Source organism: Onthophagus taurus, chromosome 1, assembly GCF_036711975.1.
Source record: "Onthophagus taurus isolate NC chromosome 1, IU_Otau_3.0, whole genome shotgun sequence".
In the NCBI taxonomy this organism is placed as follows: domain Eukaryota; kingdom Metazoa; phylum Arthropoda; class Insecta; order Coleoptera; family Scarabaeidae; genus Onthophagus; species Onthophagus taurus.
The window spans coordinates 22272889-22296073 of NC_091966.1; the positions used below are offsets into that span (position 1 = coordinate 22272889).

The window sequence follows — 23185 nt, forward strand, 5'->3', positions numbered from 1 at the left end:
TTCGTTTTATAATAAATAAAACTTCTAAACCTTTATTTTTACAATAAAATAAAAGATCTTTTTTTGATTTATGAAATAAATTAATTACAAAAGAATAGTTTAAAGGGTTTTCTTTTTATTAATTAATCCTTTTTAATTATTTTCATCATAATTTAAATTTACATCCACCAATCTAACTCCAGAGAGAATTCATTTCGAATTTTGTTTAACGAGAGTAACATTTTTAATTTTGTGCGTGTGAGTTTTTAAGGTTATGTTTACTAAACTAAAAGTTTCCTCCCATTTCCCCACCACTATTAAAACAAGTGGAAGGAGGGTGTGGCCGCTGTAACGAGGGTAGTAAGTATTGGCATCAAGCGCTTGGGAAAGTAGTTTTTAGCGGACCGGCTTTCTTGATCGCATTGTATCTGTTCTGTGGCTCGAATATTGGTTTAGAATGGCGCAGGCAAGTTCCTTTATATATCACCACTAGATTTAGTTATTTTTAAATTTATCTAAAAACATTCTTGTTTAAAATGGTGACTTAAATCTTGTGATTGAATTTAACCGAAGAATATTATATTGACACAAAGTTATTCCTTAACCAACTCGATGTATTCGCTGCGACGGCGATTGTTACGCTTGATAATGTTGTCGACACGGCGGCAAATGAACATGCACAAACGTGCCCATACCGACTTTTTCAACTGTCAGGTGACAACGACAAAAACCGTGGGTGTAGCGATACTTTCGCGTCGGTCTGGGTATGTTCATTTGCCGCGGCTCCGTGTTGACCTGGCGACAACGTCATGCGAAACAATCGCCGTTACAGCGAATAAATCGCGTTGGTTAAGGAGGAGTTTAAAACTTTTTCCATGACCGAATTCTAATTTAAACATACATTTTAGTGGCAGTTAGGAAGAGCTTCGATTTAACTGATAAAGAATATGAAGTGGTAGTAAGCAATTGGTTACGACAAGCGAATTTACGTTATAATAGGCAAAATAAGGAAACTGCAGATGAGATAATAAAGAATATTGTTATTTTCTTTTAGTATTCTTTCTTTCGTTTACTCGTCGCAATACTGAAAACGTAGTGCAAGAATCGCATCTCAAATATGAAACAAATTTAAAAATTTTGTGTTGCCATTTCTCCATATATGTATGGAGAAATGGTATGGCAAATTTATGTAGTTTTGTATTTTTATGTTTTAGTTTTATGTAGGTTATTTAAATTTTAGTTAAATTTCTTAGTCTTGAATAATCATAAAAAGATGATGAAAGAGATCCCCAGCTTCTTCAGACTACAAGTAAAGAAGACCTATTTATTTTGTAAAAGTCTTATTGTTATAAGTGAGACCACATGTTGTAAAATTCTTTTTATCAAGAAAAATAAACAATTCCAAGACTGTACACATCGTTTGTGGTACATTACTTGTTTTATTGTATTACCTGACATGTAAATTGTCATGTAACTGTTTTTGTAAGTTATTTTGTAATACTGATAGTTTCTCTTTACAAAAAGAATTTTACAACATGTGATATCTCCAATAACTAAGATAAAAAAAAATGTTAAATATATTATAATTATTATTATTAAATAATATATTATAAGTATTCTTTACTTGTAGTCTGAAGAAGCTGGGGATCTCTGGCGAAACATCACAAATATATGTGTTTTAATTGAAACAAAGTTTCGTTTAAGAAAAAAAAATTCGGTAGGTTATTCATATATAAACAGAAGTAAAAATAACTAAAAATACCACTAATATGATCTAAATTTAACTTTATATTTAAATGACCTACATAAATTATTGGAATGTTTATGTTTAATTTGTTTACAAATAAGAATTTTATTTTAGTTACCATTTTAATATATTTTGTATACATATTTACTAAATATATTTAATGCATACCTACTCTTATACTTACTTTATATGTCTTAATCAATGAGAAAACCGAATAGTAGAAATTATTGATTGATAATTTTGAAATTTGGTACAGTAGGCGGTAAGTAACAAGTATCGTACTTCTATTATTATTTTTCCTACCTTAAGGTATGAGTTTGTTGCAGCGTCCACCGTCTGTGTCCTGGGTAGTATGCTCAGAAATGCTTCCTCAGCATATGCATATCTTTTGAGGAAGCATGTATGAGCATCTTGTCCAGGATGCAGACGCTACACGTCAACGAAATTATATCTTTACATACAAATGTACATCCCTGAAACGTCAACGAAACCTTTCAGAAATTATTTTTAAATGTTTATGATACATACTATTAATGTAATGTAAACGTAAACAAAACATTACAGAAATAATTCAAAACCATTAATGAAACATTTTAAACAAAAAAGTTTCAATAGAAACGTTTCAATAAAACATAAAAAGGGCCGGACATTAGCAGTTTCAGACACGTTTCATCTATGTTTCAGAAATATGTCGAAGAAACGTATCATGTTTTAATAATATGTATCAGAAATGTTTCTGAAACACAAATTTGTTTACTGGGAATACTTTGAATTGTCAAGACAACAAAAAAAGTTAACAATTAATATATATCAGATTTTAGAAGTTGAGTAACTCTAACTTCTCTGATCAAAATTCAGATTTTATACAAAAAAATACTAAAGTTGATATTCACATAAAACAAAAAAATACAACTTAGCCTTAATCTTCTACGGGCCCAAACAGTATCCCACGGTTCCAATTCCAATCCAATTCAGAATAATCTTCTCCAAACAGATAACAAAGGTACCAAAATATTGAGGTTATGGATGACCCAAATCTGTCATCAACAGATTTCGAATGACTTTCAAACGACTTTCGATGGCGCAGTTTCAAGATGACGTTCTAAAAATTCCTCCACTAAAATTCTTTATCGAGGGGAAGATGATCTCGTCGATTGGTGGGTTGATAATCGTTCAACACGATTAAGACGTTCCACGGAGGACCAAAACTACCGTAAACGTACGTGATCCAGTTTTATATCCGCAATTGCGACGTCGAAATTTATCGACTAATAATAGATACGGAAGTCCACAAATCCCATCAAATGGTCGAAGAACAATCCCAGTAACAACCAAACTCAATGATTTATTCTTCAAAAGGACTAAACCATTCTAAAATTTAACTGAACCACTAACGACAGTGAGACAAGATCTTCTCGAGACCACGACCTTTTCTCCTCTCCCAGATCGCGACCGGAAATTTAACGTTCCGCATTCATCCGACCAATCAAAAAGAAGCACGCAACAACTCCACTAAAAAAAGCGCGAACTATTAGAATATGAATACGAAAAATAACGATGTAAAAAACGAAATCTAAGAAATTCAATAACCTCAAACGGAACCGTTACATGTTGAAGATAAAAAACAAAATGTGCCCAAAACGTGATATTATGACGTTATACGCCGTTCTGAGCCATGTTTGAACTTTCTATCACTTTTGGTTCCGATAATTCTGTTGACCATATTTGCGATATTCAGGCGCCAAATGACATGTTGGAGCATGTTGAAGATAAAAAATAAAATGTACCCAAAACGTGATATTATGACGTTATACGCCGTGCTGAGCCATGTTTGAACTTTCTATCACTTTTGGTTCCGATAATTCTGTCGACCATATACGTGATATTCAGGGGCCAAATATCATCTTGGAGCATGTTGGAGATAAAAAACAAAATGTGCCCAAAACGTGATATTATGACGTTATACGCCGTTCGGAGCCATGTTTGAACTATCTATCACTTTTGGTTCCGATAATTCTGTCGACCATATATGTGATATTCAGGGGCCAAATGTCATCTTGGAGCATGTTGGAGATAAAAAACAAAATGTGCCCAAAACGTGATATTATGACGTTATACGCCGTTCTGAGCCATGTTTGAACTTTCTATCACTTTTGGTTCCGATAATTCTGTTGACCATATTTGTGATATTCAGGCGCCAAATGACATGTTGGAGCATGTTGGAGATAAAAAACAAAATGTGCCCAAAACGTGATATTATGACGTTATGCGCCGTTCTGAGCCATGTTTGAACTTTCTATCACTTTTGGTTCCGATAATTCTGTTGACCATATTTGTGATATTCAGGCGCCAAATGACATGTTGGAGCATGTTGAAGATAAAAAATAAAATGTACCCAAAACGTGATATTATGACGTTATACGCCGTTCTGAGCCATGTTTGAACTTTCTATCACTTTTGGTTCCGATAATTCTGTTGACCACATTTGTGATATTCAGGCGCCAAATGTCATCTTGGAGAATGTTGGAGATAAAATATAAAATGTGCCCAAAACGTGATATTATGACGTTATACGCCGTTCCGAGCCATGTTTGCACTTTCTATCACTTTTGGTTTCGATAATTCTGTTGACCATATTTGTGATATTCAGGCGCCAAATGACATGTTGGAACATGTTGGAGATAAAAAACAAAATGTGCCCAAAACGTGATATTATGACGTTATACGCCGTTCTGAGCCATGTTTGAACCTTCTATCACTTTTGGTTCCGATAATTCTGTTGACCATATTTGTGATATTCAGGCGCCAAATGACATGTTGGAGCATGTTGAAGATAAAAAACAAAATGTGCCCAAAACGTGATATTATGACGTTATACGCCGTTCTGAGCCATGTTTGAACTTTCCATCACTTTTGGTTCCGATAATTCTGTCGACCATATATGTGATATTCAGGGGCCAAATGTCATCTTGGAGCATGTTGGAGATAAAAAACAAAATGTGCCCAAAACGTGATATTATGACGTTATACGCCGTTCTGAGCCATGTTTGAACTTTCTATCACTTTTGGTTCCGATAATTCTGTTGACCATATTTGTGATATTCAGGCGCCAAATGACATGTTGGAGCATGTTGAAGATAAAAAACAAAATGTGCCCAAAACGTGATATTATGACGTTATACGCCGTTCTGAGCCATGTTTGAACTTTCTATCACTTTTGGTTCCGATAATTCTGTTGACCATATTTGTGATATTCAGGCGCCAAATGACATGTTGGAGCATGTTGTAGATAAAAAACAAAATGTGCTCAAAACGTGATATTATGACGTTATACGCCGTTCTGAGCCATGTTTGATCTTTCTATCACTTTTGGTTCCGATAATTCTGTCGACCATATATGTGATATTCAGGGGCCAAATGTCATCTTGGAGCATGTTGGAGATAAAAAACAAAATGTGCCCAAAACGTGATATTATGACGTTATACGCCGTTCTGAGCCATGCTTGAACTTTCTATCACTTTTGGTTCCGATAATTCTGTTGACCATATTTGTGATATTCAGGGGCCAAATGTCATATTGGAGCATGTTGGAGATAAAAAACAAAATGTGCCCAAAACGTGATATTATGGCAATATACGCCGTTCTGAGCCATGTTTGAACTTTCTATCACTTTTGGTTCCGATAATTCTGTCGACCATATATGTGATATTCAGGGGCCAAATGTCCTATTGGAGCATGTTGAAGATAAAAAACAAAATGTGCCCAAAACGTGATATTATGACGTTATACGCCGTTCTGAGCCATGTTTGAACTTTCTATCACTTTTGGTTCCGATAATTCTGTTGACCATATTTGTGATATTCAGGCGCCAAATGACATGTTGGAGCATGTTGGAGATAAAAAACAAAATGTGCCCAAAACGTGATATTATGACTTTATACGCCGTTCTGAGCTATGTTTGAACTTTCTATCACTTTTGGTTCCGATAATTCTGTTGACCATATTTGTGATATTCAGGGGCCAAATGTCATCTTGTAGCATGTTGGAGATAAAAAGAAAATGTGCCCAAAACGTGATATTATGACGTTATACGCCGTTCTGAGCCATGTTTGAACTTCCTATCACTTTTGGCTCCGATAATTCTGTTGACCATATTTGGGATATTCAGGCGCCAAATGACATATTGGAGCATGTTGAAGATAAAAAACAAAATGTGCCCAAAACGTGATATTATATCGTTATACGCCGTTCTGAGCCATGTTTGAACTTTCTATCACTTTTGGTTCCGATATTTCTGTCGACCATATATGTGATATTCAGGAGCCAAATGTCATCTTGGAGCATGTTGGAGATAAAAAACAAAATGTGTCTAAAACGTGATATTATGACGTTATACGCCGTTCTGAGCCATGTTTGAACTTTCTATCACTTTTGGTTCCGATAATTCTGTTGACCATATTTGTGATATTCAGACGCCAAATGACATGTAGGAGCATGTTGGAGATAAAAAACAAAATGTGCCCAAAACGTGATATTATGACGTTATACGCCGTTCTGAGCCATGTTTGAACTTTCTATCACTTTTGGTTCCGATAATTCTGTTGACCATATTTGTGATATTCAGGGGCCAAATGTCATATTGGAGCATGTTGGAGATAAAAAACAAAATGTGCCCAAAACGTAATATTATGACGTTATACGCCGTTCTGAGCCATGTTTGAACTTTCTATCACTTTTGGTTCCGATAATTCTGTTGACCATATTTGTGATATTCAGGCGCCAAATGACATGTTGGAGCATGTTGTAGATAAAAAACAAAATGTGCTCAAAACGTGATATTATGACGTTATGCGCCGTTCTGAGCCATGTTTGAACTTTCTATCACTTTTGGTTCCGATAATTCTGTTGACCATATTTGTGATATTCAGGCGCCAAATGACATGTTGGAGCATGTTGAAGATAAAAAATAAAATGTACCCAAAACGTGATATTATGACGTTACACGCCGTTCTGAGCCATGTTTGAACTTTCTATCACTTTTGGTTCCGATAATTCTGTTGACCACATTTGTGATATTCAGGCGCCAAATGTCATCTTGGAGAATGTTGGAGATAAAATATAAAATGTGCCCAAAACGTGATATTATGACGTTATACGCCGTTCCGAGCCATGTTTGCACTTTCTATCACTTTTGGTTTCGATAATTCTGTTGACCATATTTGTGATATTCAGGCGCCAAATGACATGTTGGAACATGTTGGAGATAAAAAACAAAATGTGCCCAAAACGTGATATTATGACGTTATACGCCGTTCTGAGCCATGTTTGAACCTTCTATCACTTTTGGTTCCGATAATTCTGTTGACCATATTTGTGATATTCAGGCGCCAAATGACATGTTGGAGCATGTTGAAGATAAAAAACAAAATGTGCCCAAAACGTGATATTATGACGTTATACGCCGTTCTGAGCCATGTTTGAACTTTCCATCACTTTTGGTTCCGATAATTCTGTCGACCATATATGTGATATTCAGGGGCCAAATGTCATCTTGGAGCATGTTGGAGATAAAAAACAAAATGTGCCCAAAACGTGATATTATGACGTTATACGCCGTTCTGAGCCATGTTTGAACGTTCTATCACTTTTGGTTCCGATAATTCTGTCGACCATATATGTGATATTCAGGGGCCAAATGTCATCTTGGAGCATGTTGGAGATAAAAAACAAAATGTGCCCAAAACGTGATATTATGACGTTATACGCCGTACTGAGCCATGTTTGAACTTTCTATCACTTTTGGTTCCGATAATTCTGTTGACCATATTTGTGATATTCAGGCGCCAAATGACATGTTGGAGCATGTTGAAGATAAAAAACAAAATGTGCCCAAAACGTGATATTATGACGTTATACGCCGTTCTGAGCCATGTTTGAACTTTCTATCACTTTTGGTTCCGATAATTCTGTTGACCATATTTGTGATATTCAGGCGCCAAATGACATGTTGGAGCATGTTGTAGATAAAAAACAAAATGTGCTCAAAACGTGATATTATGACGTTATACGCCGTTCTGAGCCATGTTTGATCTTTCTATCACTTTTGGTTCCGATAATTCTGTCGACCATATATGTGATATTCAGGGGCCAAATGTCATCTTGGAGCATGTTGGAGATAAAAAACAAAATGTGCCCAAAACGTGATATTATGACGTTATACGCCGTTCTGAGCCATGCTTGAACTTTCTATCACTTTTGGTTCCGATAATTCTGTTGACCATATTTGTGATATTCAGGGGCCAAATGTCATATTGGAGCATGTTGGAGATAAAAAACAAAATGTGCCCAAAACGTGATATTATGGCGATATACGCCGTTCTGAGCCATGTTTGAACTTTCTATCACTTTTGGTTCCGATAATTCTGTCGACCATATATGTGATATTCAGGGGCCAAATGTCCTATTGGAGCATGTTGAAGATAAAAAACAAAATGTGCCCAAAACGTGATATTATGACGTTATACGCCGTTCTGAGCCATGTTTGAACTTTCTATCACTTTTGGTTCCGATAATTCTGTTGACCATATTTGTGATATTCAGGCGCCAAATGACATGTTGGAGCATGTTGGAGATAAAAAACAAAATGTGCCCAAAACGTGATATTATGACTTTATACGCCGTTCTGAGCTATGTTTGAACTTTCTATCACTTTTGGTTCCGATAATTCTGTTGACCATATTTGTGATATTCAGGGGCCAAATGTCATCTTGTAGCATGTTGGAGATAAAAAGAAAATGTGCCCAAAACGTGATATTATGACGTTATACGCCGTTCTGAGCCATGTTTGAACTTCCTATCACTTTTGGCTACGATAATTCTGTTGACCATATTTGGGATATTCAGGCGCCAAATGACATATTGGAGCATGTTGAAGATAAAAAACAAAATGTGCCCAAAACGTGATATTATATCGTTATACGCCGTTCTGAGCCATGTTTGAACTTTCTATCACTTTTGGTTCCGATAATTCTGTCGACCATATATGTGATATTCAGGAGCCAAATGTCATCTTGGAGCATGTTGGAGATAAAAAACAAAATGTGTCTAAAACGTGATATTATGACGTTATACGCCGTTCTGAGCCATGTTTGAACTTTCTATCACTTTTGGTTCCGATAATTCTGTTGACCATATTTGTGATATTCAGACGCCAAATGACATGTAGGAGCATGTTGGAGATAAAAAACAAAATGTGCCCAAAACGTGATATTATGACGTTATACGCCGTTCTGAGCCAAGTTTGAACTTTCTATCACTTTTGGTTCCGATAATTCTGTTGACCATATTTGTGATATTCAGGGGCCAAATGTCATATTGGAGCATGTTGGAGATAAAAAACAAAATGTGCCCAAAACGTAATATTATGACGTTATACGCCGTTCTGAGCCATGTTTGAACTTTCTATCACTTTTGGTTCCGATAATTCTGTTGACCATATTTGTGATATTCAGGCGCCAAATGACATGTTGGAGCATGTTGGAGATAAAAAACAAAATGTGCCCAAAACGTGATATTATGACGTTATACGCCGTTCTGAGCCATGTTTGAACTTTCTATCACTTTTGGTTCCGATAATTCTGTTGACCATATTTGTGATATTCAGGCGCCAAATGACATGTTGGAGCATGTTGTAGATAAAAAACAAAATGTGCTCAAAACGTGATATTATGACGTTATACGCCGTTCTGAGCCATGTTTGAACTTTCTATCACTTTTGGTTCCGATAATTCTGTCGACCATATATGTGATATTCAGGGGCCAAATGTCATCTTGGAGCATGTTGGAGATAAAAAACAAAATGTGCCCAAAACGTGATATTATGACGTTATACGCCGTTCTGAGCCATGCTTGAACTTTCTATCACTTTTGGTTCCGATAATTCTGTTGACCATATTTGTGATATTCAGGGGCCAAATGTCATATTGGAGCATGTTGGAGATAAAAAACAAAATGTGCCCAAAACGTGATATTATGGCGATATACGCCGTTCTGAGCCATGTTTGAACTTTCTATCACTTTTGGTTCCGATAATTCTGTCGACCATATATGTGATATTCAGGGGCCAAATGTCCTATTGGAGCATGTTGAAGATAAAAAACAAAATGTGCCCAAAACGTGATATTATGACGTTATACGCCGTTCTGAGCCATGTTTGAACTTTCTATCACTTTTGGTTCCGATAATTCTGTTGACCATATTTGTGATATTCAGGCGCCAAATGACATGTTGGAGCATGTTGGAGATAAAAAACAAAATGTGCCCAAAACGTGATATTATGACTTTATACGCCGTTCTGAGCTATGTTTGAACTTTCTATCACTTTTGGTTCCGATAATTCTGTTGACCATATTTGTGATATTCAGGGGCCAAATGTCATCTTGTAGCATGTTGGAGATAAAAAGAAAATGTGCCCAAAACGTGATATTATGACGTTATACGCCGTTCTGAGCCATGTTTGAACTTCCTATCACTTTTGGTTCCGATAATTCTGTTGACCATGTTTGGGATATTCAGGCGCCAAATGACATATTGGAGCATGTTGAAGATAAAAAACAAAATGTGCCCAAAACGTGATATTATATCGTTATACGCCGTTCTGAGCCATGTTTGAATTTTCTATCACTTTTGGTTCCGATAATTCTGTCGACCATATATGTGATATTCAGGAGCCAAATGTCATCTTGGAGCATGTTGGAGATAAAAAACAAAATGTGCCCAAAACGTGATATTATGACGTTATACGCCGTTCTGAGCCATGTTTGAACTTTCTATCACTTTTGGTTCCGATAATTCTGTTGACCATATTTGTGATATTCAGACGCCAAATGACATGTAGGAGCATGTTGGAGATAAAAAACAAAATGTGCCCAAAACGTGATATTATGACGTTATACGCCGTTCTGAGCCATGTTTGAACTTTCTATCACTTTTGGTTCCGATAATTCTGTTGACCATATTTGTGATATTCAGGGGCCAAATGTCATATTGGAGCATGTTGGAGATAAAAAACAAAATGTGCCCAAAACGTAATATTATGACGTTATACGCCGTTCTGAGCCATGTTTGAACTTTCTATCACTTTTGGTTCCGATAATTCTGTTGACCATATTTGTGATATTCAGGCGCCAAATGACATGTTGGAGCATGTTGGAGATAAAAAACAAATTGTGCCCAAAACGTGATATTATGACGTTATACGCCGTTCTGAGCCATGTTTGAACTTTCTATCACTTTTGGTTCCGATAATTCTGTCGACCATATATGTGATATTCAGGGGCCAAATGTCATCTTGGAGCATGTTGGAGATAAAAAACAAAATGTGCCCAAATCGTGATATTATGACGTTATACGCCGTTCTGAGCCATGCTTGAACTTTCTATCACTTTTGGTTCCGATAATTCTGTTGACCATATTTGTGATATTCAGGGGCCAAATGTCATATTGGAGCATGTTGGAGATAAAAAACAAAATGTGCCCAAAACGTGATATTATGGCGATATACGCCGTTCTGAGCCATGTTTGAACTTTCTATCACTTTTGGTTCCGATAATTCTGTCGACCATATATGTGATATTCAGGGGCCAAATGTCCTATTGGAGCATGTTGAAGATAAAAAACAAAATGTGCCCAAAACGTGATATTATGACGTTATACGCCGTTCTGAGCCATGTTTGAACTTTCTATCACTTTTGGTTCCGATAATTCTGTTGACCATATTTGTGATATTCAGGCGCCAAATGACATGGTGGAGCATGTTGGAGATAAAAAACAAAATGTGCCCAAAACGTGATATTATGACGTTATACGCCGTTCTGAGCTATGTTTGAACTTTCTATCACTTTTGGTTCCGATAATTCTGTTGACCATATTTGTGATATTCAGGGGCCAAATGTCATCTTGTAGCATGTTGGAGATAAAAAGAAAATGTGCCCAAAACGTGATATTATGACGTTATACGCCGTTCTGAGCCATGTTTGAACTTCCTATCACTTTTGGTTCCGATAATTCTGTTGACCATATTTGTGATATTCAGACGCCAAATGACATGTAGGAGCATGTTGGAGATAAAAAACAAAATGTGCCCAAAACGTGATATTATGACGTTATACGCCGTTCTGAGCCATGTTTGAACTTTCTATCACTTTTGGTTCCGATAATTCTGTTGACCATATTTGTGATATTCAGGGGCCAAATGTCATATTGGAGCATGTTGGAGATAAAAAACAAAATGTGCCCAAAACGTGATATTATGACGTTATACGTCGTTCTGAGCCATGTTTGAACTTTCTATCACTTTTGTTCACGAGCATCCTTAAGGATCGTCCTTAAGGATCGTCTTTAAGGATCGAAGGATCGGTCGACGGTGGCGCCACCTAGCGGTGCATCCTTAAGGGTCGAAGGATCGGTCGACGGTGGCGCCACCTAGCGGTGCATCCTTAAGGATCGAAGGATCGGTCGACGGTGGCGCCACCTAGCGGTGTATCCTTAAAGATCGAAGGATCGGTCGACGGTGGCGCCACCTAGCGGTGCATCCTTAAGGATTGAAGGATCGGTCGACGGTGGCGCCACCTAGCGGTGCATCCTTAAGGATCGAAGGATCGGTCGACAGTGGCGCCACCTAGCGGCGGACGGCGAAACTAAAAAAAGCGGCGGGTAGCGGAACTAAGCAGAAAGAATAATTTCACACGCAGCCATTTTTTTTTAAATGTACCTGATGATCGATAGATGGCGCTGTCATAATGAGAGTTCTGGACCGGAAACGATCCTTAAGGAGCAGGTGGAACAATTTAAGTTATTTACATCTTTATTATAAGTATACTGAAGTCATATTTTTAAGTTGGACCGGAAATTGCTCCCCCCCCCCTGTCACGTCGCGGGAAATTTAGGAATATTGCGGAAATAATAATAATAACACAATTTAATTCCTCCTCCTCCCAACCCCTTCAACCCCATCTTAGTGCCCTATTGACCCCCTTCAACCCCTTCAACCCCTTCAACCCCTTCAACCCCATCTTAGCGCCCTAATGACCCCCTTCAACTCCAAGCATCCCCCCTACGATAGGGGGTAACGCTCTAGTGCCCTAACGGTCAAGTAGAGATGACGATGTGGAGCGATGACAAATACGACGACGACGACGACGACGATGACGATGACGTCGACGCCATATGCTTATCAGCGGAAGTTGCTCCCCCGTGAAATAATATTAATAATAATACTTACCTTAAAATAGGTTCTCTATTACTGATTGAGGGTAGGAGGAGGAAGAGAAAATCACAAAAAATTAAAGTTAATACATATATTAAAAATTTAAATTAAACATGCCCAAAATGATAAGAATATACAGAAAACGCTTGTAACAACAACATCGATTAAAGTACATAGAATTTCAGCGGAAAAAAGATAGTACTTGTGTGAAACGTATCACCCGATACACCCTATTCTTCTCTAACGACGACGACGAAATTGGAACTTTAGGTTTGTTCGCGCTTATACTTAAGGCATTTAATAAACCTTGTATCGCAACAATCAAATCGCGTTGGGACATATCGTAACGCTATACGTCGACTGAAATGTAAAACGGTAGCGATATATAATATAATATATATGGGAGGGAATAAAAGTCACATAAGCACCATCTATGTTCCAATAGTTCATACATAAATTTCAAATAACGTCCAATGAGAGACGAAGGCGACGCTCGTATGCTTATCAGCGGAAGTTGCTCCCCCGCGGAGCGATGACTTAATTGAAATAATAGTACTTACCTTAAAAAATATGTTATTTATTACTGGTTCTTTATTACTGATTGAGGGTAGCAGGAGGAAATCACACACACACACACACATCTATGATCTAACTAACTAAAAAGCGAAATCTCCGAAGACTATTATCCGCCTATAGAATTAAACCCTAACTCAAGTTACTCGCTAGGTCTTATTGGATTCTATACGTATAACAGTATACTAAACATTGAACAAGGAGTAAGCGATAAATTTTACTTTACCGAAAAATTCCCCATTAATAAAAGCCGACAATCGATTGTAGACGCGGGGGCATTAAAACAGGAAATCAAAATTCCTACTGGCGCATATGAAATAACGGACATTGAAAAATTTTTACAAAAAGAGATTGTTTAGGCAACCCAAATAACGAACCAAATTTTATGTAACCATGACAATTTTGTCGATTTTCAAATGTTACAAATAAAACAAGCAGCCATTATTGTATTCGTTATTAAAACGACGCCTTTTATTCGATCCTCGGAAGATAGAACCCCAATTCAAGTAAGAAATTTCCAATTTTTCTTCGAACCAACACCTACAATTATTCCCGACATTTGTCGCGCGAACATTTGGTCCTTCGAGCCGGATTGTCGGTATTACCGGATTGTCGGTATTTTCTCTTTTCCCCGGTTATCGGACACATCTTCGCCAGCGTGCGTTGTTGGGCCCTTCGTTGCCGCGCTTTAATTCCCGGTACCTTGGGGTGATCCGGACGCACGACGCTGTTTCCGAGATTCCTTTTCCCTTAATTTATATTTAATTTCGTTTATTTTGAATTTATTTATTCACCATGACAACGACAACTGATAAATTACAAAAGGCCGTTTTAAAAAGGACTAGTTTGCTTAATAGATTAAATGAAACTCTTACCTACGGCCAAAACTTGATCTCGGAAGAAGATAAATGTATCTTTTCTGCACGGGCAGACCGCGTTGATACTGTTTATGATCAATTTCAAGACATTCACAACCAGATCATGGGTTTTATCTCAGATGGTGACTTCCCACAACATGATGAGGTAAGGAAAGAAGTTGATAAAGCTTATTTTACCATCAAATCGATCCTTATAAAAAATAAATCGTCACCTGCACCTATTCCTATTCCGCAATCATGTCCAAAACTAAACAAAATCATAATTCCTGTTTTTGACGGCAATTACAAAAATTGGCCGACCTTTTTCGATTTATTTAATACAATGATTAATGACAATGATTCATTATCAGCCGTAGCCAAATATCAATATCTTCTCACTTCACTGTCCGGAGAAGCGTTAAATTTAATAAAAGGTCTTCCTGTGACCAATGACAACTATATAATTGCCTATAACTCGTTAAAGGGGAGGTACCAGAATAAACGTCATCTTGCTACTTTATATTTTAACGAGATCGTTGCTCTGAAACCAATACAAGAAGAGTCATCGAAATCTTTTAGGTTTTTAATAGATACCTTCAAAGAAAATATAGACGGTTTTCGGATGCTTAATTTTCCCGTTGATCAATGGGACTTTCTTTTGTTTAATATTCTTCTTCAGAAGTTAAACATTTCTACAAAAACCAAGTTTGAATCCGAACATACCACCTTTGAAATTCCAACATACCTTCAATTAATTAATTTCCTAGAAAACCAAGCAAAGGCTTTCGATTCAGTGTTACTCACATCTGATAAACTTTCCATGAACAAAAACAAACCTTTTCAAAATTATCGTGGCAAAACATCGGTTAACCTCAAAACTGAAGATGTAAAACTATCTTTTAAATGCATATTATGCCCAGAATCACATTCAATATATCGTTGTTCTAAGTTTCTTGCAAAATCAGCTTCAGAAAGATTATCCATAGCAAGAGATCACAATCTCTGTCGCAACTGCTTAAACAAAAATCACAATACAAGTTCTTGTACATCCAATTATCGCTGTCATTCCTGCGATCAACGTCATCACACATTGCTACATTTTGAAACTAAGAAGCAACCAACTATGCATGTAGGGACGACTGCATGTAATAATGGCAACGTATCCATAGAAGGCGCTAATCATCAGGTCATTTTACCTATCGCGTTCGTACAGATTCGTGATCATTTTGGTCGACTTCATTTGGCAAGAGCTTTATTAGACTCTGGGAGCATGTCTAATTTTATTACCACCAAACTATCGCAAAGACTTCGGTTGCCACGTAAAAGTCATTCATTGGAGATTCATGGATTGAACTCTATGACATCAATTTGTAATAAGGGCATCGTTAATTGCAAGATTCAATCTTGTCAATCCCAAAATTTCTCTTGTGATCTGAAAGCCATTGTTACTCCGTCTATTTGTTCTGCTCAACCTTCATTATCACGTATCATTAATTCTTACGATCATCTTAAATGTTTGGATTTTCATCCTGAACATAATACCTCAGTCAAAGATGTTGATCTACTATTGGGAGCAGAATTAGTTCCTCAAATTTTTACTGGTGGTCGTGTCTGCGGTGGTCAGAACGATCCTATTGCTTTACATTCCGTCTTTGGATGGATATTAATGGGAAAATCTCAATTATCGACATCGACTTCATTATCAACTTGCGTTTCTACGACTGATGATTCTATTGATTCAGTAATTCAACGTTTTTGGGAATTGGAATCAATTTCTGAAAATAAAACAATGTCTTTAGAAGAAGAACAATGTGAAGATCACTACAAGAATACTTATCGACGAGACGTATCCGGAAGATTCATCGTATCTTTACCCTTCAAGAAGGATGAATCTGTTCTGGGAAATTCATACAACATCGCCTTAAAAAGATTTACTTTATTGGAAAATCGCCTACTGAAAAATGTGTCGTTACATAAAAAATACGTTGATTTCATGAGAGATTATCTTGAGACTAATCATATGTCCCTCATTCCTTCTCCAGATATTACGTCTATTAAATATTATATTCCTCATCATTGCATAATTCGTGATGATAATCAATTGTCAAAATTTAGAGTAGTCTTTGATGCCTCTGCGTTATCATCTAATGGCAAATCGTTAAATGATGTTCTGTTGATTGGTCCAAAATTGCAACAGAGTATCGTTAATATTTTAATCAATTTCCGATTTTTTAAATACGCATTCACTTGTGATATTCAGCAGATGTACCGGCAGATTTTAATCTCCCCTTCAGATCGAACATTTCAAAACATTTTATGGCGTTTTTCCCCTGAAGAACCGGTACAGTCATATCAATTAAACACGGTTACTTATGGCGTTTCTTCAGCACCGTTCTTAGCTCTCAGAACAATTCTTGAATTGGCTAATGTGTACTCAAATGACTATCCTAAAGCTTCCCATGTACTGAAACACAACGTTTACGTTGATGACATTGTCACTGGAGCTTCCACTATTAATGAGACACTTACGCTACAACAAGAATTAATAAACCTTCTCAACAAAGGCGGGTTTAAATTAAGAAAATGGGCCAGTAACAACCTTGATGTTCTAACTGCGGTTTCCGAATCCGATTTACAACGACCCATCTCCATGGACTATGATGAAACATGTTCCGTTAAGGTCCTCGGTCTTCAGTGGGATCCTTGCTCCGATCAGTTTTCCTTTTCATATACATCCCATGAATCACCTTGCAATAAGAGAACCATCTTATCAGACATTGCTAGGATTTTTGATCCGCTCGGATTTCTAACACCATGCACATTTAAAGCCAAGCATTTCATTCAACAATTATGGTCCCTTCATCTCGATTGGGATGAATCGCCCCCGTCAAGCATCCATTCCGAATGGAAAACCTTTAAACATAATCTTAGTTTATTATCCGATATTCATTTACCTCGTTTGATCATTCCTGATCAACCCGAACACATCCAACTTCACCTTTTCTGTGATGCATCGCAAACGGGTTACTGCGCTGTCGCATACCTTAGATGTTCCACATCCAATCTCATAACGACTTCGTTCGTTTGCGCCAAATCACGTGTGGCCCCTTTAAAGACGATTTCAGTCCCTCGACTGAAACTTTGTGGAGCCACCTTGTTGGCCGATTTATTTTCATCAATCACCAACACACTGTCGAATTTACCTGTCGATTTAGTCGTTGCGTGGACCGATTCACAAGTGGTACTTCACTGGCTTCATTCAGCTCCGTGTAGATGGAAAATCTTCGTAGCCAACAGAGTCTCTCATATACAAAACGCATTACCTCCCTCATCGTGGCGTTATGTGCCTTCTCATGATAATCCAGCCGATTGTGGTTCCCGTGGTTTATGTCCAAGTCAATTGTCATCTTTTAATCTTTGGTGGAATGGTCCATCATGGTTGAAAGAAGATTCCGATCAGTGGCCAGTTAACCCCATTTTCAAATATGAAAATAATGAAGCAATTGCTAAAGAGAGCAAACCTATTTTAGTAAATTGTGGGGAAAATCAAACACATTTTCTGGATCACTTACTTACTAAATTTTCTTCCTTATCAAAAATCCAAAGAATTATTTCGTACATAAGACGGTTTATTCTACTTTCTAAGAAAAACCGCAACGTTAATTTATTCTCATCATTTTCACAATTTGAACTGCAAGATTCACTTCATGTTCTCATAAAACATGTTCAAAATCAACATTTTTCGTGTGTCTTCAATGCTCTTATCAAAAACCAGTTGGTAACAAAACCCTTTCGTAAACTCACACCCTTCATCGATCGTGACGGGTTGCTCAGGGTGGGTGGACGATTAAGACATTCGGATATACCATACGAACATAAACATCCTTTATTACTGCCGTGTGATTCAAGACTAAGTGAATTAATAATCGAAACAATTCATCGTGAATATTTACATCCTGGTCAACGCACCCTTCATGGATTATTGGCTCAACGGTATTGGATCCTGTCTCCGCGAAGAGCAATCCATCGCGTGTTATTTAAATGCATCAGATGTTTCCGGATGAATCCACGGCCACAAGTTCCATTGATGGCCGACCTACCAAAGTACAGAATATCAGAAGTGAAGGCATTCTCAGCAGCAGGAGTCGATTTTGCAGGTCCCATACGTACTACCATGAACCGATCACGGGGATCTCGTTCTGTAAAATCGTATCTGTGTATTTTTCTTTGTATGTCTACTAAAGCTGTTCATCTGGAGTTGGTTACAGATCTTACGACTGATGCTTTCATCGCGGCTCTCCGAAGATTCCTCTCTAGAAGAGGGAATTGCATCAATTTGTATAGTGACCAAGGAACTAATTTTATTGGAGCGAACAACAAGTTAAAAGAGATTGCCGAAGCTACTGGTTCGACTTTCGGCATTCAGTGGCATTTCCACCCTCCAGGAGCACCTCACTTTAACGGATTGGTTGAAGCTGGGGTCAAATCTGTGAAGAGTCATTTATTAAGAGTAATTGGAGAACAAATACTTACCTTCGAAGAAGTGTACACAGTGATAACTCAAATCGAAGCAGTGTTAAACTCAAGACCGTTATGCCCTTTGTCAAGCGATCCCAACGACTTGCTGCCCTTGACACCATCACATTTTTTATGTTTGGAACCGTTAAATGTGGAATTACCTAGTCCAGACTTTACCAAGAGTCCAATAAACCGTCTCGACCGTTGGAATTTGCTGCAGCGTATGGTACAAGATTTTTGGGGCCGTTGGCGGACTGAATATCTACATACCTTGCAGCAACGTATGAAATGGAACAAAATCACTCCTATGATTAAAATGGGAGACATGGTGGTCATTAAGGATGAACAGCGTCCCCCATTGCAATGGACGATCGGACGCGTAGTGGAAATACATCCAGCGCAAGATGGCGTTGTACGGGTAGTGGTTGTGAAGACCGCTAACGGAAGATTAATGCGCCCCGTCGCAAAGTTATCTGTATTACCCGTCAATTGAATTTTGTATTTTATTTCTTTTCGCTATTTATTTATTTGTTTTCTTTTTTAATTCATCATTGTATTTTGTATTGTTATTATTATTCAAATATTAATTGTTAAAAAATAATATTTTTTGGTGGGTGGAATGTTTAGGCAACCCAAATAACGAACCAAATTTTATGTAACCATGACAATTTTGTCGATTTTCAAATGTTACAAATAAAACAAGCAGCCATTATTGTATTCGTTATTAAAACGACGCCTTTTATTCGATCCTCGGAAGATAGAACCCCAATTCAAGTAAGAAATTTCCAATTTTTCTTCGAACCAACACCTACAATTATTCCCGACATTTGTCGCGCGAACAGAGATTTTACATCGTATCAGTGGGTACCGATCGTCCGATATCGAACATTAGACTAAGATTACTCGATCAGCATGGTAAATTGGTAAACGTTCGTGGAGAAGAAATTGTTATTAGGTTGGAATTAAAACGAACTTCATAATGGGACTGTTGTTCCAATTAAAAGCCGCCGAACCTCAACAGCGATCATCTATCAAAAGAAAACATTATAACTCAGGTGGAAAGAGAACATCTAGATCAGTTAAAAGAAAGACTTCATTGCGAGCGGACAACAGACGTTTTCTCGAGCAGTTGGGTTATCATGTCCACACAAAAGTTAAATATATACCGCGAACCCATCGTGCATAATTCGATCGCTAGAGAAGAAGTGCATAGTTATCATCCATCCACAAATTCTTTTCAAAACAACGATATATTCACCATTGAACTGAACCAAGAAGATGTTTTATTTTCATTCTTCGAAAGATATATACGTATTGAGGATGATTACAAAAAAAAAATTAAACGATCCAACTGACACACAACTTACCGACATTTCTATTTGAGTATATCGCATTTGAGCATAATGGTACTGAAATCGAACGGGTATGTGAACCCGGTTTAACATCATTGATTCGAACCCTACTTCAGCAAAACGAAGTGGAATGCAAATCTTTAGAAATAGCTGGTTTAAAGTGGCCACCCGGAGTAAATTTACCTACAGTTAGTGCGAACAACGATTTCATGTTTCAAATCCCGTTAAGTCATATTTTCGGATTATTTAGAGACTATAATCACGTTATGAGAGGTCGCTTCAAATTTAGATTTGTTAGAAGTCGTACTGACTCCAATTGTTATAAATCTACATCGAAAGCCGATTCTAGCACCGCAGAGTTTACTGTAAAAACGGTTACATTGTTGGCGAAACATGTGTACCCAAGTCCATCTATAAAGATGAAGCTGTTAGATGGCTTAAATAAAAACGCAAACATTCCCGTACCGTTTCGGAAGTGGTCTTTTTATGAGCTACCTTCAATGAGAAAGGGGAATAAAGAAATTTGGTCGGTCACGTCAACAACTAACAGAGGTAGACCTCAATACGTTATAGTTGCTTCCCAAACTAATCGAAAGTATCGGCCGAATTCAGATTGTACACTAGTAGTGTAAGAATGCCGGTTCTAGAGCGGAAGTTAATCCTGCCAATCCTGCGGTGACGTCACGCCTCAATGTATTAGGTATAGGGGGGATACCAACCAAAGTTTGGGGGAAAAAAAATTAGGTTGGTATTAAAAGTAACTAGAGATCTAGGGATTTTTAGACAATTAAATAGAAAAATTTAAATACAATGGCGCCACCTATGATTGAGTGGTGTAAGTACTAGATTTAGGAATTTTTTATAAAATTAAACAGAAAAATTTAAATATAATGACGCTAGCTATGATTGAGAATTGAACTGTAAATTAGCGTAACTTGAGCTGAAAAATTAAATGGTGGTGGTGGTGGGAATATGGGATTAAAAATAAAAAAAAATCATTACATTTCAAATTAAAAATAAATTATATTAGCATAATATATAAAAAACATTTTAATCAGTTGTGTCCCACAGATTGATTTCATCGGTTCTATATCGGTTAAAAATGGAAAATTTTAATCAAATTGGTGCGTCATTGAATAGTGAACTTGATTTACTTAACAATATATATGCAAGATCCAGTAAAACCTTGGTTAGAGTCTCTCGTTTGGAGTGTAATAGAGTATATCGTATAATAGGAATTGAGAGACATGTTAATTCGAGTAGTACATATCCCAAAGTGTTAATTGAATTGGAGGATTTTAAAGTCTATATACCTAAATGTTATGAAGATGAGATATTAAAGGATGATACGTTTACAATTTTAACATCTTCAATCAATTCTATCGGATTGATCTTTAAAGGTTCTACCTATCTAATGGATATTTTAAATTTTGTAAATTTAAATGAAGTTTAATTTTTTTTATAATGTGAGTATTTCTATTGTTTCTCGAACTTTCCTTTCGATAATCTTTATTTTTTATCTTTTTATCTTTTACCAACAGTTGCTATGGAAAGTTTGTTAACCACAAGCGGAAATGCGCGTGAAAAAACAACTATATTTTAAATAAAAAACAATGTATTAAATGAAAAAATTTATTTAAACCAATAAAATGTATATTTAATCTTTACAATACATTTTCTTTAGAAATCCAACTGTTCTGAGACGAATCAAAACCTAACCATTTCACGTACAATCTATCCCCTTTCCTCCTTCTTATCACTTTTTCAACGAGATAAACGTCAGGTTGTTTAGATAAACTGAGCTCAAATTCATAAAATGCTCCTGAAATGGGTTGACCATTCATATACAAATATGTTACAGGGTTTGTTATCTGAACTTTAGCAATTTTAAACAATTCAGTAGTCCAATTTGGTAGGTATCCTTTATCGAAAACATGTTTATGTCTACTGATTCGTACCGTATCACCAACTTTAGACTTTCATTTACCAGTAATTTTTACGAAATTGTAGACTGTACTGAGAAGCTGATTTTCAATAGATTTAGAATTTATTAAATTAGGAGCTAGCTTTGTAGTCCTATGCTTTAAAGCGTTATAAATTTTAGCTACGTCATTCAAAAGATGTAACCATTTATGATTCCCGTAAAGACTAAAGTATTTATAGACCCTTCTGTTTTATCTGACCAACCGCTTTTATCGGCACCGATACTTTTTCGAACTGAAAAGCGGTTGGATGGGTAAAACAGATTGGTACAGATAAATTTTAACAGGCCGGTTTTAACCAATCTGTTTTATCTGACCAACCGCTTTTATCGGTTGTAACACCGATACTTTTTCAAACTGAAAAGCGGTTGGATGGGTAAAACAGATTGGTTTCTGATCAAATTATACCGTTGACGGATGGAATTCTTATAGTTACTGGGGGACGTTAAGGATTGTCGCAGGTTGTTATATAAACTGTTTTAACAGATAAATTTTAACAGGCCGGTTTTAACCGATCTGTTTTATCTGACCAACCGCTTTTATCGGTTGTAACACCGATACTTTTTCAAACTGAAAAGCGGTTGGATGGGTAAAACAGATTGGTTTCTGATCAAATTATACCGTTGACGGATGGAATTCTTATAGTTACTGGGGGACGTTAAGGATTGTCGCAGGTTGTTATATAAACTGTTTTAACAGATAAATTTTAACAGGCCGGTTTTAACCGATCTGTTTTATTTGACCAACCGCTTTTATCGGTTGTAACACCGATACTTTTTCAAACTGAAAAGCGGTTGGATGGGTAAAACAGATTGGTTTCTGATCAAATTATACCGTTGACGGATGGAATTCTTATAGTTACTGGGGGACGTTAAGGATTGTCGCAGGTTGTTATATAAACTGTTTTAAC

The 23185-nt window shown here is 36.8% G+C and overlaps 1 protein-coding gene across 1 annotated transcript; it reads left to right on the forward strand.

The window, feature by feature from the left end:
• Window positions 1-14361: 14361 nt before the first annotated feature.
• On the forward strand, window positions 14362-19434 carry LOC139429542 (uncharacterized). The gene has a single exon (XM_071195336.1). It carries the CDS (start codon window positions 14362-14364, stop codon window positions 19432-19434), a length of 5073 nt encoding a protein of 1690 aa, XP_071051437.1.
• Window positions 19435-23185: the final 3751 nt, after the last annotated feature.

What these genes read in the sequence shown, in the direction of transcription:
- LOC139429542 (XM_071195336.1), top strand. Translation starts at nt 14,362, where the DNA reads ATGACAACGACAACTGATAAATTACAAAAGGCCGTTTTAAAAAGGACT.